Consider the following 17,079-nt stretch of genomic DNA (forward strand, 5'->3'; position numbering starts at 1 on the left):
GCAAACCTTTTTTTCAGATTGTCATACTAAACATTTAAAGATTTCTACCATTTTTTTACCTCAACTTGTACTTTTTCCCTACACTGTTTAACTCTTTGAAACCTGAGCTAACTTGTTTGGTTTTCTTTCAAAAACACGGAAAAAAGGCAATGAGCAACTTTTATTATTATTTTCAAGAAAGCTAGGGAAAAATAAATTTCAATAAATATATGAGGGAAAAACAATATTGTGATTATCTTAAATACATATTCAAAATGATTTTACATAATTATTATATTTTAAGTACTTTTGTCTTGTTTGCCTTATTTGTTTATATTTCTTTTTTTGTTTTGTTTTTTTCTTTTTACTAATTTGGGTTTTTTTGGTTTCTTTTTACTAATTTCTTGCTTGCTTTGGTGTCATTTATTTCTTTTTTGCTCACCACGTTTTTTGTTTTTGAAAGTAATTTGCTAATATTTTAAGGGGTTTATTTATTTATTTTTTTTAATTTTAGCTGATCACAGTAATTCATTGTTTAATAGCATGCCAAAGCCAGGTGACTCTCTTTATAAACCCAGTGTTTTTTTTGGTGCTCAGCGTGCGTGCTTGTGTGAGCGTGGCATTAGGAGCCAGACAGGTCCCTCTGTTGTGCAGCTGGGCCTGCTTAATGAGATATCAGACTCAAACATCAATTCATCAGCCTCATTGATGAGGACAATGAGGGGCAACTGCTTCAGCAAAGAGAGGCATTATATGGCTCCTTGTGTGGGGATAGGGCTGCCTTGTTTACAAAGGTTATTGGGCACAGAGGGCTTGAAACAGTACACCACACCGGCCTCCACTTTGCTCTGCTCTGCTAGCTTTCTTACCCTCAGGGCAGCTTCTCAGGAGTTTTTTTTTATCTCTTTGATTTTCTGGGACAAAGACCCCAAAAGAAAAATGTACTTCAGGAATCCGGAGGTCTGATTTTCAAATGTGTGCATGTGTGTGGGTTAAAAGGGGAGGCCATAGAGGCCTGATTGATTAAATAAACAAATCTCATCTTGTTATCATCAGGGCTCCCCTAGCTTTAAGCAGAGCAGGCTGGGCTGGCTGGAGTTCCCCCTGGCCTCGGCCTCCACTGACAGGGCATCTGTCTTCATTAAAGCTCAGCCAGTGTGCATGACAGCCACTGAAACGCTGGTGTCTTCACGATTAATGAAGACAGATGACTCCCCCCGAGAGGCAGTAAAAGGAACAAAAAGCAGGAGGATGAACAAACAGAAAAACACACACACACAAAAATTCAAAATTCACAAAGCATCCCAAAAACAAGAGCACGGTTCAACTGTTAATCCCGCCGCTCTATCTTCGCTTGTGTTTTTGATTGTTTTTCCACTGTCATATCTTGGCTCCCTCCACACTGCTCCCATACCATGCATACACACCCCCACTCCTTTTCCACTCTCACACGCTCTCTCACAGCAGTAGCGGCCCCCTGGAAGTGTATGGAAATGGACCCCAGTTTTGTCTGTCCAGAGAGAGGCCTGTTGTTAGAGTCAGAGCCTTGTCTGAAGTCACAGGCATGGAAAAATGAGACAGAGGAAGCGAGATGAAAGAAAGAATATCCCGCTTTTTTAGACTGTGTATGCATTCCACGTTTCTAATTTATTCATCCATTTATCCATTAAATAATTCATCTACTTATTAATTCATGGCTCGAGAGGAATATCATTATCCATCTCGTATCCAGAAGCGTAAACAAACCTCTGACCTATGAGGACAGCACAAAACTTCTGTAACATTAAGCAGGCTATATTCGTCAATAACCTTTCATCAGAACGTGTAATGTAAAACCACATTAAGAAATGGGCTAAACCAGTCTGCGTGCCCAAAAGCGTCAGTGTTTTCTCTTCCTGTCACACACCAGCCCTTTTCCTCTTTCTTTCATCTGTAGTTATACTCATAGTTTTGTTTTTCGTAGACAGCACCTGGCAAGGTCAAACCTCAGGTGGCTACACATTGTCACTGAAACTTGACTCCACGGGCTCAAACCCACAAGTCAAACATGGAGACACACACAAGTACACACAGACACACACAGTGCATATCATATCATAGCAGAGTTTCTCTCAGATGGCTGAGCAGCTCAAACTGGCTGTGGGCTGTGAGGGGGGAGAGGAGAGAGGAGGAGAGGAGACTGTCTGTCCCAGTCTTTTCCTGTGCTGCTCTCCAGCCCCTGACAGCAGCCCCCTTAGCCGAGCCCTGAGGGGTAAGCAAGTCGGCAATAAGAGACAGAGAGACATGACTGTGTCATAAAAGAAAATCCAAACAGGATGCCACTTACACTGAACACTGGCACTGCCCGTCCAAGCGAAGGGGTCCAGCCCCGCAAAGAAGGGGCTCGCCTTCCGCAGCATGCATGCACCGCGGCTGGTGACATCATAGAGCTGACGGGGGCCCATTCCCAGAGCCTCCATACAGTCGAACATGGCACCCCCCCGCCCAGGGCAAAAATCACTATGAGCTGCTCAGTCCTGCCTGCCTGCGTCCTGCCCCTGCGTCCACCGCTCACGTCACTCGCTGAAGCAGTGACAACAACAAACAGCAGCAGCAACAGCTAGCTGGATCTGCTACCTCTCTCCCTGCCTTCACTTATCTCTGGCTGTCACTCTCTCTCCGTTGCCCTTTCCTGCCGATGCTGGAGTTTCCCCTCTTTCCCTCTCAGCTGGAATGCAGATCTGGTTCCTGCCTGGCTGAGCTGAGCTGAGCTGAGCGTGACTCTGACTCTCTCCTCTCCCCCTGCCCTTGGGTGAGCTGCTCCCTGTCTGCTGTAACAGACCTAAATAACAGCCTCTCACAGCTCTCACTGAGCCCCAGACACGGCGGAGCGAACCAACTGCCTCGGCATGACGCTCTGAGAGGGGGTGGAGAGAGAGAGAGAATGCCAGAGAGGGAGGGCTGGAGAGAGGGACCCAGGAGGAGGCGGAGGAGGGGAGGAGGCGGGAGAGAGGGGGCCGGCCAGCAGAGCTTGCACTGGAGGAAGAAGTGATCTGGTTAGAGGACAAAACTCTATTCCCATTCTTCTTTTGCTGTTTTGTCCGTGCTGCTTTTTTGTGTTTCATATTTCAGCCCAGAATGCAAACAAACAATCCCCCTCCCCTCGTGTCCCATTCAGATCTGGTCCCTGTCTCTGTCCTTCCATCGCACCTCCCCCAATTCCCCTGCAGTAAATATGAGCCCCCTCCCCTCCCTTCCCCGAGCCCCCGTCTCTAATCATAACCATATTAAAGTCCAGCCACTGGCCGGTTGAGTATGTGTGTGTGAGAAAGAGAGCCAGAGAGAGAGACAGAGAGAGAGAGAACATTGTGCTGTGGTTGAACCCAGAAACCAGATGCCAGGCTAAATCCCTCCCTCTGCTCTGTCTGTTTGAGGGAACAGAGGATGGGCAGTTCTTTCTGTCTCTCCCTCTGGAAGTGCTTTAACAGTGATGAATGAGGGCTGCCTTGCTCAATCCCCACCATGCATTTACACAGACAAATACCCCCAATACACAAACACACCATGTGCTGAACACACTTCTCACAGGTCCTCTTGACCTTGTGTGTGATTTAACTCTCAGCGTCCGAGAAATGGACAGATGCAAGGATGCAGTTGTGCTATTTTAATACGTCAAACACTATCTGAAAGCATTACAAAATTCTGCCTTTAAACATTTGGCCTCCTTCAACTGCTATCACTAAAATAATTCAATTTAAAAAACACAGTGCTGACCTCGCAGTGCCAGTAAATCAAAAGAAATCAATAGGCGGTCAATAAAAAGAAGTCTGTCACTGGTCCTAACTGTTGCTCTGCAGACAGATTGACTCTGCCTGGGCTAAAGCAAACAGCCTGATACAATGAGAGATATATGATAATAGAATGGCTTTAGTCCGCTTGCCCCGCACATTCATCTCCCCCCCTGTCAGGCCAGTACAAGTGGTACAGCCCAGCAGGCAAAAAAGACAACATTTCCTGTCAATCTGTGCTGCTGGCTACGCTCTCCATAAACACACAGTGCCCTCCCCTCCCTCCTCCTCCTCCTCCTCCTCGTCTGTCTCACACTTTTTCCTGTCTCGTGAAAGAAACCATGCTTTCGGGCTATTTTCAATGATTTCGATTAAAATGTTTATTGACCTAAAAGCTTTTCCTCCAGTTGAGATCTCTTGTTTATTTTTTTTGAGCTGGCACACTCAAGCAGTCATATATACACACACACACACACACACACACACACACACACACACACACACACACACACACACACACACACACACACACACACACACAGAGACACACATTTAACAGCTCTTTTGTTGCATCAAACAATAAACAACATCAGTAGTTTTTATGTGTTTCTTCATACAGCTGTCGGGTCATAAAGAGGAAGCTTTATGACAGCAGAAATAGAACAGTGAGGCTAGATAACAAACTGTTATCTATCAAAGATGCCCCCGCTAACAGTTTGTTGTTAAAGCTGACTTTCTTTTTTTTCTACCTCTCCACCCATTTAAACAATGATTCAAAAGCAGAAAAAAGTCCTGATGCATTAGATGCATTTCAGATTAAATCATCACTGCCACGAGTCACATTTTTATGATTCACAAGCATTCTTCTCACACTCATCTTTCGACTGTTTCCTGTGTTGTTTTTTTTTCTTTTTTCTCGCTGTTCGTTTCAAACAGCATCCTGGAAACTAAAAAACTGGCGAATCCCCTGGTGTTTGAATGTTCTTTGTAACATCAGTGCTGTTTGCCAGGGCTGCTCTCTGGACCGGCAACACAATCGATTTATAATATCATGTGCTCACACTTGAAGCTCTTTTGTTTTTGGAGATTTATGGACCTTATCCGACGCTCTCCTGGTTTTGACATTTCTTTTTTACTGGTGTTTGAGACTATAATTCAGACCACTAACCCCAGGTTCTGCACTTATTGGCACACAGCGCTGTGAGCTGAGAGTCTTCCAGCGCTTCAGAGGGTTTTCGTGGAGTGAGTTTAGACATCTAATCTACACATACTCCATACTGTTGCTGACCCAGGCCGGTCCCTGCCTCCCCTCCCTCCTCCCCTTCCTTCCCCAGCCAGAGAGGTTGAACTCCAGAAGAAACCCCCACTGGGCCACTAACTTTCCCCCCAAACTTATCCTGCCCTCCCTCCTTCTCTCCCTCACTCTCTGGCTCACAAGTCTCTCCATCGCTCTCCTTAATTCCCCCATCTGTTTCTGCAAATACTCTCCTCATTTCATCAAGTTCCCTATGGCCGTTTTTTCCTAACTGCATGATTTGTTTTACTTGAAAAAGTTCTCTGCTTTTGTTTCTGGGTTTGGAAATGTTTCATTTTCAGTGGCTGCCAACTTGCTGGTCATTCTCTGTGACTGCTGCTTTCCCTCACGTTTAATGACGCTGATTAGATCAGACTTTGACACATATTCAAAATATTTAAATGTTTCTTTTGTGATAGGATGTTTCATCTCTTTATCTGTACAGTAGACGTACAGGGGGCTGGGACGCTCAGTCAGCTGGTCGCAGACTGCTTATAGCTCCATGTGGGCCGGAGCCCAGGAAAACCAAGCTTTACTACTGTCTGACGCTCTGATGCCGATTACAGATAAGACGTATACAACACATTGTTGTCACTTCCTCTGTATACAGTTGTTCAGGTTACAGCCGAGCAGTCAACAACGCAGTGGTGTGTGAGGCAATAAAGACGGCTTGTTTTTAAAATGCCTATGCGCTAAATGCGGCATGGTGATTTTGAAAGGAATGCAGAGCTTTTTCATTGCTGATGTGAACATGTGTGCAGTGTGTGGACGTGCTGAAACAGATTGCCGGTGATGATAGAGACACTGAACACCAGTTCAGAGCGCCCTCCCACCGCAGCCAGGTTCAGGTTACTCAGAAACACACACAGAAATACACAGAAATTCTCAATAGTTTTTTTTTTTTTTTTTAACACATAAAGGGATATGTGTTTTGTATTATAACAACGTGGATGGTAAGTGTAAATGAACGGTGGAAAACTTCTCTCCATCTTAAAAGCACCCAGATCTTAATCTAGATGATTTTTGCTGGCTCTAGGGCTGCTGCTTGAACTACAGATTGTACTACCACATTCTCAAAAGAGAGAGCCGTCCCTATCACTCACTCAAAGTCAGACCAAACTGTAAAAGTCAGGAATGCTGATCAAATAGAAACAAAGTTTCTGTTACTGTATTGCCTATTTGTGGCCTAAAATGTCCTTAGGAAAATATTATAGTATACTTTAGGGCTGTAATATGAAAATTTGTCAACAGGAAGTGGGCATCATACTGTTTCCTGTATTGCAAAAACCAAGGCTGATAAAACAGATATCAAATGGCAGAACTATCAAATATGAACCAGGGGTGACCTCTAGCTCCCCTGGTAGAATTTGCACCCCATATAGGCTAAGTTCTTTGCAGTGTCTTGGGTTCGATTCCAACCTGCAGTCCTCTGCTGCATGTCATCCCCCTCTCGCTCCCACCTTTTCTGTCTAACCAACCCTCCTTCCAATAAAGAAAAATAAATAATTTTGACAGATTATTTTGAAAAAAATTAAAAATGAAATAAATTATGAACCTTGATTCTGTCATTACATTGTCTATTTCTCGCTTCAAATGTTTTCAGATACATATTTTAGCTCACTGTTTAACTGTAACTCAAAATTGTTTGTAAACAGCTGGCCACCATATTGTTTCCTGTCTCAAAAAAAACATAGCTGTATAATAATAACTAGATACCAGACCTCAAGATGGTATCTGTTCCGTCCAATGGAACTGCTCGCTTGGTGCATACGCCAAAAAAGTTTCTAGCTTCTGTGTTTACTTCCACAGTATGCAGCCTACCGAATAGGCATAATTGACCTTGTTTGCAGTTCGAGGTGTCCTGGTGTTTTATAGTGGGTCTATGGGAAAAATGCTTTGGCTTTGGGATTTTTTCGCTGCAGTGCCACAAATGGCCACTGGGACAAATAGGATGCAAGGCTGACGGGTCTTCCAGGTGAAAACAAACAAACCTGCATTAAATCACCCACCAGAGGAGCGTTTGTTGGTCTGATCTGGTGCAGTGCATTCTGTTAGTTGTAGGGTTTTCTCTTCAGCAAAAGCAAATGTCACGGACCTTTTCTTCTGTTTTCTTTGGTCATATAGCACCAATTCTTTGCATCTTTCTACTGCACAGACAGCCTAGTTCAATGAAAAGACCATCATTCTGCCACTAAAATACTTTTGATTTATGAACTCATTAAAAAAAAGGTGAGATCTTCAAGTGACAGTACATTGTTATGTTTGTTTGCATAAAACAGAGTGCAGTCCTCACGTTCTTACTCATCACATCCATCAACTGCTCCACCAGCCGCAGGATTTACACATGTTCATCTCTGACGAGACATGTAATCTTATCCACTCATCTAGCTCACTCTCTCACAATATATCTCTGGAGGATACCTGATGTGTCACTGAGCATGGGTGTCTACAGAGTGAGGCATGACTTATGAGAGCGCCTGTTTCTCAGCGGCGGCCATGTTGGCCTGTGTTAACATGCTGGTCCCACCAAAGACTTAACAGAGCTACTTTTCAGAGCGCTATCAGTCTTGGCCATCTTTCAACAAAGTCTTTTTCACTCTCCATCTTTCTTTCTCCCTCTATCTGCACTGTCATGACATTTCACTACCCGTGTTTTGTTGGGGGAAAAAAGAAAGATCTTTTAGTTGTGGGGCCAAAAATACAAACCCCCCCGTCTCTTTCTTGTCGGCCCGCCCTGTGCCTGTGTGCCCTCCCACGCCTTCCGAGGCCTTCTCTCCTTACTCGCCATTGCGCGCCCTTCGTCCTGCACGTGCCCACAAAGGCCCATCTGAAAACAGACCCCTCCCATTTTTAATAGTAGCCTCTTTATCTTCATCTGTCATTGTGTCAGAGATGTAGTACACTCCATGGCCTTTCCCTCACCGGCAACCTTTTCTGACTTTCCACACGCAGGCATACAGACACAAGCACACACACATTTAATACACAAACACACGCAAAGTTTCTGAAAGTCTCCAGCACTTAGGGCAAATTGGCTCCAACTTGCACAGGGGGATAACGAGAGGAAATCCAAGGTGAAGGCTGAGAAGAACGAGAGAAAGAGAGAGAAAAGAGCGAGGGAATTCAAGAGAGTGCATAAGCCGACAGGGTTTAGGTGGATATCATCGGAGGAGCAGATATTCCACTCAGTTTCACAAAAACTCCTTCAGTGGGTGCTTCAAATTGACTGGAAAAACAAAATTGGCTTTTCTGTCCATTTTAACCCACATCTGTTGAATCATGGCCAGCAATGGTTGAAAAATAAAAAAAAGAGTAATGTGAAGGGGAACTGATTTCCAAAAAAGAGAGGAGCGCCTCCGAGAGCTGTCATCTTGAGGCTAGCGATCGCCAAGGGAGATGAAAGCAGGGATGCCAGACGATGCAGGGCTGTTTATTAAAGCAGAGGAGGCTCCAGTCTCACTGATAGATCAAGGATGCAGCCAAACAGCACTACACATGCTGTCATCACAAACATGTACACACAAATGGTCCAGTCCTAGCACTGTTAATTTGCTACATAGATCATGGTCACAGACGCAGAGATACCGGCAAGCAGATGGCTCTGTGATTTTTCTTATTAAAGGGAGAGTTCACCACAAAATCAAAGATAAAATGTTTCCATTTACCTGTAGTGGTATTTATGAACCTAGATTGTTTCAGTGTGAGTTACAGAGTGTTGGAGAAATCGGCAGTAGAGATGTCTGCCCTCTCTCCAATATAATGCAAGTGCCCAAAAAATACATTCGATAAACAGCAATGTCTCTTTCTAGAAATCATGAGTGTGTTACTCAAGATAATTCACAGACCTTACTGTGAGCAGTTTCATGCCGGAACTATTTTCTTTCTACTGAATTACAACTGCCAACTGTATCATCACACAGAAAGAAGCGTGCATCTACTGCTGACTCACCGAGTACCACTGAGCTAGTCAATGTTACAGCTCAGACAGGGAGGACGCCATTTATGTTCACATCTTACGCTTTAACAAGCATGAGCCTCTCATCCATGTGTAGATGCACAGTCCCCTCTGTGCAGTGATACGGTTAGCAGGTGTAGTTTGGTAGAAAGAAAATAGTTCCTACATGAAACAGCTCACAATGAAGTCTGCGGATTAACTTGAGGGTCATGATTTCTGGAAAGAGACATTGCTGATGAGTTTCTTAAATGTATTTTTTGGCACTTTGAGCACCACAAGCCAAGTGCCATCTAGTTCCACTACATTAGAGTTCAATTATATTACGGCTGATATCTCCAACACTCGGTACCTTACACCAAAACAGATAAATAGCACTACAGGTAATAGGAAAATGTGTATATCGCTATCGCTTGTATATGTCGCTTCAAATTTTGACATTACATTAAACCCTGGACAAAACTTTACACTGCAAACACTGATCTGGTGAAAATTATATCTGTAGTTTAAAAGACCTAGACTTTTACTTTAATACAAAAATAAACCAGAACTGACTGCGTTTTGATGAAGGCTCAGACAACATAATGATACTTTTCTTGTTGAGAAATTTCTCAAAAATATGTCTCTCATTCCTGAAGTTTTTCCTGAAATTCCTTGAAATCCTCATTTACAATGTTTTTGCCGCAGGCTCTGACCATTTTTTCCCACCCTTTCAATAAATCTAACAGAGATCAGTAAATGACACAGGGATTGACAGAGGTCAGAGATGGATCGGTTTTGCTTTCAAGAGCAAACAGAAAGTATAACTTTCAGGTGTCTCCGAGGGCCACTCACAGTTTTAAAAGAGATATGACATCACAGTTTCTCAAGAGCAAACAGGAAGAGAAGAAGAAAACAGAGATGGGAGTCTGTGTGTGTCTGTAGGGAAGCCTGCGCCTTCAAGGAAGTGAGCAGTAGCAGCCGGGCTGAGCTCATCATTTTTATATCCATACATAGCTCATTTTTTCTTTCCCTCCCTCCCTTCACTCAAATATACAGCATACCCACAGAAGCACACACATATGCAAAATCTAAACCTTCAAAGTCAGGCACATACCCACCTACATCAAGGCTGGGCTGAAACCCAGCACTTCAACCTTTATGAAAATAAATAAAGTGGTACAATGTGCTGTTTGTGCTCTGCTCTGCATCCAACGGAGAGCTTCACTCTGCTAGTTGACATCCTTCCCCGCTGTCCCTCTCCTCCATTTAAAGGTTTTCTTTTACATTCCCTCTCATACCATATTTCCCACCAAAATGGCTCCTTGACGCAACTCCCCGAGCTCCCTAAGCCAACATGACTTCCTTGTGAGTGTGTGTGTTTAAGAATGCAATGAGTGTTTTTAATTATGTCACTCTGCATGAGGATATTCTTTTCTGCTGGAACATTTTGGTCCTTTTCACAGTCTGCCTGACATAATGGTTTGTGTGTGTGTGAGTGAGTACGCACACACACACACACACACACACACACACACACACACACACACACACACACAGATGCATGCATATATGCTTGGCAGCCAGAATGCTAATGTTTGTGCATGTGTGTGTGTGTGTGTGTGGTGTATAAATCCATGCCCAACATACACTTTACATTAGTTGTTCACCCTGTCTCCACTGGAGGCTCAACTGAGCAGACTCAGGCAGCTTTTGCACAAGTTTCAACACGCTACTCATTCCTTTCTATTAATACAATCCTTTTAATTTCATCCCGCCGAGATGCTGCTGAAAACGTTCACAGCTGAGCCTCACATGAGCTTCCTCACTCTACATAAATCTCAAAATTATGGTCTGAATGGAGAGTCCGAGCCCAGCTAAGGACTGCAGATTTTGGTCCGAGCCATGTGGGCTGAAGGAAATGACCTACTAGCTTTTCAAAACATCCCTGTGGCTGGCTTTGGGGCCAGGGCTCCGGCCCTGATTGGTGAAAGCTTATAGAGGTGTTTCAGGGCTCAGTGGTGATGTTATCACATAGTAAGTGGCCTTAATGGGCTTCCAACTGTTTGTTTGAAGGGCTCCCATAATGACAGGGATCAACTGATAACGGCCTCTGGTACACACTGCACAGAGACCCTCTCATGGATGAACAAACGCCTTTGCACGTTTATAAAGACATGGGTGGTGATGATGGGGAGTCTTGCAGCACACCCACAGTGATGATTCACACATGACTTGAATGTTGAAATGAAGGTTTTCTGGGTCTACTTCCTCCATGTGTGCATTAAGAATAAAGAAAAGCCTACTATCTCTGCATGTGCAAACACAGTCATCCCTGCCCTCTCCTGTCTCTTCCCACCACTGTGCAAAACAGGTATTTCCAAAGACGCTGTGGTGCCAAAACACAACGCCGCCATGGGAGGTGCTCAGACCTGTCGGCACAGCATGCACGCCCAACAAAGGTAGGTGTCACCAAGGCTACCTTTCTAACAACAATTATGTACGGAGCTCTGAAGCCGGGCAAGAATGCAGTGCTATTTACTGCACACACACTCACACACACAATATCCGCAGAGCTACTCCCTTTATGTGGAAGGTATTTTCTCAGTCTGGCCTACAGACAGCCCTGACAACAATGAGCAGGCCTGTTAAGCCAACTCCTGGAGAAGAAGTAGAAGGAGAAGAAAAACAGGGCCTGGGGAATGTCCAAACCAAGGCCTTTTGTCTTCTCTGCTAACGTTTAAGAGAGTGGAGGAATGAGACTGCTGTCAGTAAAATGACTTGTAACATTCCTTGTCAAGGGATACACCAGAAGGATGTTTTAAAAGCCGAAACAAGCAGCTGACAATTTTCCATTCAATGGCCAAATGCTAAACTGACATTGAAATGTATTTCTGAATGAAGTTCAGCACAAATAAGCTGTAGGCATGTCTTTTGTATTTAAAACAACACTTTATGTCATATATTTTATGGTGTAAACGATTCATCGAATAACCAAAACAGTTATGGACAAATTAGTCATTAATCACAGCTCTTGACAGCATAATAAAACTAGTAATATCTTTTAAATCTTTGTTCAAAAAGCCTTTCATTAATTTAGCACACTGTTTATTTTATATCTCTTATAATTATTTATTTTTATATCTATATATATAATATATATATTTATATATTATTCTTTTGTTTATGTTTTGCTTTTATTAACTGATGTTTTTCTTTTATTTGCCTGAATTTGTTTAAAATCCAGGTTCAAAAAGTTAAAACACTTTCTAACTTTGTTTTGAAAGGTGCCTTATAAATAAAGTTTATTATTACTTATTCTGTTTTAAGGTAATAAATTGGGTTAAAAAAAAGAAAAAGTTATTTTTTCACTGACTTGAGACTCCTCTGGGGAAAAAAATCATACGAATATCAATCCTGACATTCACAGTATATAAGTCTAGACTGATACTGGCACTATTTTTGATCAGCTATTAAAGAAGCAGAGCCCAAAAAAAAAGAAAAGTCAATCCACCCACATAAAGCTGAGTCAACGCTAATTGTCACAATGATCCCGACTTAATCTTTGACCCCAGCCTTGTTTAAGCTCCGCCACAGAGCTTAAACCGAATAATTGCAGTCCTTAACCCTTTTCAACGATACCACTGCCAGCGTGGATGTGTCAGTACAAGCAGTCATGTATGAAGGCCCCAGCGCAGCATGTGGTTGCCTGCGTCTGTTTGTGCTTTTGATACTTTGTGTTTTGTCTTAACTCATGCCAGTGTAAAAACCAAAAAAGAACCCATCTGTCAGTGCGGTGGGATTTCACTCTGCGTCAGGGGTATGTTTCTAGTTTTTAGATGAAAGAAGTGCTCTGTGTGTGAGCGACAGACAGACAGAGAGAGAGAGAGGGAGTGGGAAGACAGTCTCTAGTGGTGTGTTTGCATGTGTGTATCTGTGTGTTTTCCTAGCAGGGTGTGTTCTTGGATTCCACCACACTAGGACATTACCCCCAGGTGCTCTCTCTCGCTCTCTCACTCGCTCTGGTTCTGTGAAAATACCTTGAGGATTAGGTGGGCAGCAGCAGCGAGGAGGAAGGAGGGGGTGCGGGGGTGAGGTAGTGATTGACGGCTGAAAGGCTGGAGAGGTGCTCAGGCATGCTGTGGTAGGGGAGCGAGGGGGGGACTGCGCACACAGGCAGGGGGGCTCTGCACTCAGCTGTTGCCACCCACACCCATTATAGCCCCTCCACCACCTACCACCCACCACCACCTGCCGCCCCTTTAGCGCTGCGCCCAGATAAGATTTCAAATAACTCCCGCTTACCTTTACCTCAAGCCCTAACCTCAACAAAAGTGCTCCTTCTGTTCTCTCTCACTCACTGACGACAGTGGTTTTCTGCAAGGATACTCCCTGACCCAGAATCCTGATGCTGATTTTAAAAAATGCCTTTTTTAAACTAGCAGGTGTTTTTAACAATGAGAAATATATGTCAGCAGCATGTGTGTAATCTGGCTAGTTTTTCCATGACAGAAAAACACTTTGGACTGCCAACAATCTCCTCTTTGTGCTCTATGCTACATACATCATCCCATTTTAGTGCTTCAGCATACAACAGTGCCCCCTGTGGTCAGGTCTGAAACTACAAGTCTGACACTGTTGGGAGCGAGCTGCTGTGGTGTGTCCGCTTGTTTGGATCCAAGCTCACCTTTTTTTTTCCTTTTTTGAGAAGGTGTGTGGTCATTCTGAGCAAACAGTTGGAAAAGTCTTTGAATTGCAATTGTGTTCATTTTCAAATATTTGTTGATGCTCAGAGAACTCATCACCTCACACTGAAAGAATGTTGTTTTGTCTCTAATTGCAGACTTGTGGGTTGTCTGCCTCACAAAAGCTCTGTGAGAGGTCCACACACGCGCACACATACACACACGCACGCACGTGTGCGCGCGCGCAAACACACACACACACACACACAGAGACTCACACACACACACACACACACACACACACACAGAGACTCACACACACACACACACACACCAGTAAAGCCAGAGCCAGAGTTTGTGGTCACAACCACACCATCTACAAGCATCTATACGGAAACCACAGCAGCAGAGTAATCACTGTATTGATGAAAGTGGACTTTTTCTTCATGGTTTCTTCGGGGGATTTTTTTTCTTTATACCACTCATCCTATATCACAAACAGACCTTAAGGTTTTCCATTTCCACAAAATTACACATAATGAAGTGCAATTTAAATAGCCGTATTTTCCTCTTCCAAATTGTATAATGTGACTCGACTAAAATTAAGGTATAGACTATATATGTAGCGAGAGCTGAAATGGAAAATGATACGTAAGAGGGAGGAAAGAGTCAAACACGCACACTGTGATGAAAATGACTTACAGAGAGCAGCCATCTCTTTGGGCAGGTCAGCACCGAATCTCCCAAACAGGCTGCTGTTGGCCAGCAGGTCAAAGGGGGAGTGGCTTCTCATGGAGTTGAAGGCGAAGGGGTAGACAGCAGGCGGGAAGCTGGTCATGTGACCCACCTGCTGTTCCCTGTTGGTAGCCATGATAGAGCACACCCAGGGGTCCGCAGCAGGCCGCTGGGTGAAAGTAGTGGCTCTCACGACACCTGGAAATCCCCGGAAAAGTCGAAATCCGTGTCCTTTTGAAGACTCTCAGGATGTGGGGAATGAATGAGTGACGAAGAGGCTTCTGGTTTTAGTGGCTCCACTTTAGAGGGGTCATCCAATTTCTGAGGAAGAGAAGGCAGAGAGATTTGTTATTCTAACTGATAAATTCACCGCATAAAACGTGAGTGTTTTGTGGTTGGCTTGAACATGACGTTACAATCAGCGGTTTGTCTTGAGTTTCGCACAAACACAATTCACCTCAAGTCAACTCTGAGATCCAGCTACAATCTGGGATGGAGAATAGTTTATCCAGCGCTCTAATGTAAGAAGGATGTGCACACTTCATACCAACAGGTATGAGAGAATGGGAAGGAAAGAGGAAGTGAGGAAGGACGGCGAGAACCAAAACAGATAAAGACGTGAGAGAAAAAGAATGAGTGAGCTGCGAGAGGAAAAGCCAGAAAAACTGGGACTGGGCGAGGGGAAAAGAAAATAAGAAAGAAGTTTGGAAAAAGTTATAACAGGGAAGAGCGGGAGGGAGGGGGGAAAAGAGAGAGAGAAAAAGAGAGAGAGCTCTTGTTCTTGCAGTTTTGAAGAGCTTCCAGACTTCTACAGTGATTCCAGGCTATGCCATATGATTTAAATCACCAGAACTCTACTATAAAGAGCTCCTCTGTTCCTGCTGCCAGCCTAGCACAGCAGCCTGCCTCTCTGCCTCTTTCCCCCAGGACCAGAGGCCCAGACACGGGGTCCATGAAGAAGGGAGGGAGGGTGGAGGGGGGTCAATGGGGGTAGAGGGTAGGGAAAATGAGATCCACTGATTGCTAACTGCTGCTGTCACTTCCAACTATCTTCTCTTGAGGTCAGGCTCCCATCCCACAGAGTCATTTTGGCTCTAACCTCCCACAGCCCGCTCGTCACTGTGACTCCACACAGTAGGCACAGACAAGTCAGGCTCAAGTGTGGACAAGGCTGCAGTTATGCCCCACTGTTGACTGTTAATACAAGAGCGAGGGGGGGAAAAAACCCCGGCAAAGCCTCCCATTTTCTTTTTCATGTTTTCTTTCTGACTTTCGCTTCCCTAGCGTGATTTCATGAGTGGGTGGTGTGATCAGCTTGTTTTTTAAAATGTGGCTTTGAAAAAGAGCAGAGCCAAGGAATTTGGAACTGCTGTGGCTTGTGAATCCGGGAGAAAAGACAGGGAAAAAATCTTGGTAATGAATTCGGTATAAACAAAGAAATGAGGAAAGGGGGGCGGAAAAAAGATCTAAGGCTGAACCGGTGAACTGCTGAACTGAGAGAAAACGCACAGAGGGAACAGTGACAGGGTCTGGGCACTGGGGGGCACTACGAGGTGGCGCCGTGCCCGGGAAAAAGACGGAGAGCTTTTCAAGACGCACACATATGCGCCACACATACACATGCAATCAAGAAAAAAAAAGCCTCTACACATGTGTGAGAGCACCCACTAACACACACATGCATGCACGCACACACACACACACACGCACACACCTCTCACCCCTCGCCTTTTCCAGGGCTCTGGCTCCCTCCCTGCCTCTCTTTCTGGCTCTTTCTCTTTCAACAGAGCCAGTTAATTACACCCTACTGCTGCAGGCAGCTTCAAACCACCACTAATTTAGAGTTCCATTACAGTAAACTGTTCCACATGTGCATCCAGGGCCCAGGCAGGCTCGGGTGGCCACGTTTCAGGAAGGAGCAGCCGCCGATAGGCACCCACCCCCATCCTGCCAACACAGCCGTGCTGCCATCTTTCTTTTTCTTTCTTTATTTCTTTCTCTCCCTTTTTTTCTGTCCGTCCCTCATCTAAACTACTTCTGATTTTTTCCCCTTCTCTGACCCACCCCGCATCTCCACTCTATAATCATGTCCTTATACCCAATCCCTCCCCCGCCTCCTCCACCCGCTCCCCATTTCCATCCATCTACTGCTTATACAACTTGTACCATGACCCTGTGCAGCGGTTCCACTGTGTGGCTAACACACAAAAACATCACTAAAGATTTCACAGTGGGCCTAATGGGAGAAGAGGTACAGACTGGAAAAACAAAACTGCCAGCAACGCACAGGCTCGTAATGAGTGTGTGCGTGCGCGCGTGTGTTATGAGTATGTACTTGGCCCGCATTTGGCCCGTTTGGGTATCTGCCTCATGAACTCAAACCAGGCCCCATAAAGGCAGCACAATCTGTCTGTGAGTGCTGGGAGAAGAGAGAAAAAGGAAGATGTGTGAGAAAAAGAGGGATCACGACAGAGAGTGGGATTGTGTTTAAGTTTTTGTAAATGAAAACAACTGGATGTTAATCCAAAAAAATTAAGCCTCAAATGAGCTTCGAGCCAACAGACGCAGGCGGAAAATCCTACCTCAGCACAATAAACCGCACTGTACGTTCACACATATATGTCACGAAAGAAACTGATGAAGAACCAAAGAGAGAGAGAGAGAGAGAGACGCAGCCTTTTAAAATAG

The 17,079-nt window shown here is 44.5% G+C and overlaps 1 protein-coding gene across 4 annotated transcripts in view; it reads right to left on the reverse strand.

Moving 5' to 3' along the window:
* rarga (retinoic acid receptor gamma a) overlaps positions 1-17,079 on the reverse strand; it is a 65,519-nt gene that overhangs the window by 21,781 nt on the left and 26,659 nt on the right. For 3 of the 4 annotated variants that reach the window (XM_042491321.2, XM_042491322.2, XM_042491320.2), the window contains one exon: positions 14,359-14,712. In XM_042491321.2, the coding sequence (XP_042347255.1) occupies positions 14,359-14,527 (169 nt within the window). In that variant the 5' untranslated portion in view covers positions 14,528-14,712. Of the gene's footprint in view, positions 1-2,305; positions 3,135-14,358; positions 14,713-17,079 lie in introns of those variants that run through there. The other variant, XM_042491323.2, reaches the window with a different exon arrangement.

Source organism: Plectropomus leopardus, chromosome 9 (assembly GCF_026936395.1).
Source record: "Plectropomus leopardus strain MGB_pleo_1.0 chromosome 9, ASM2693639v1, whole genome shotgun sequence".
Taxonomy (NCBI): Eukaryota; Metazoa; Chordata; class Actinopteri; order Perciformes; family Serranidae; genus Plectropomus; species Plectropomus leopardus.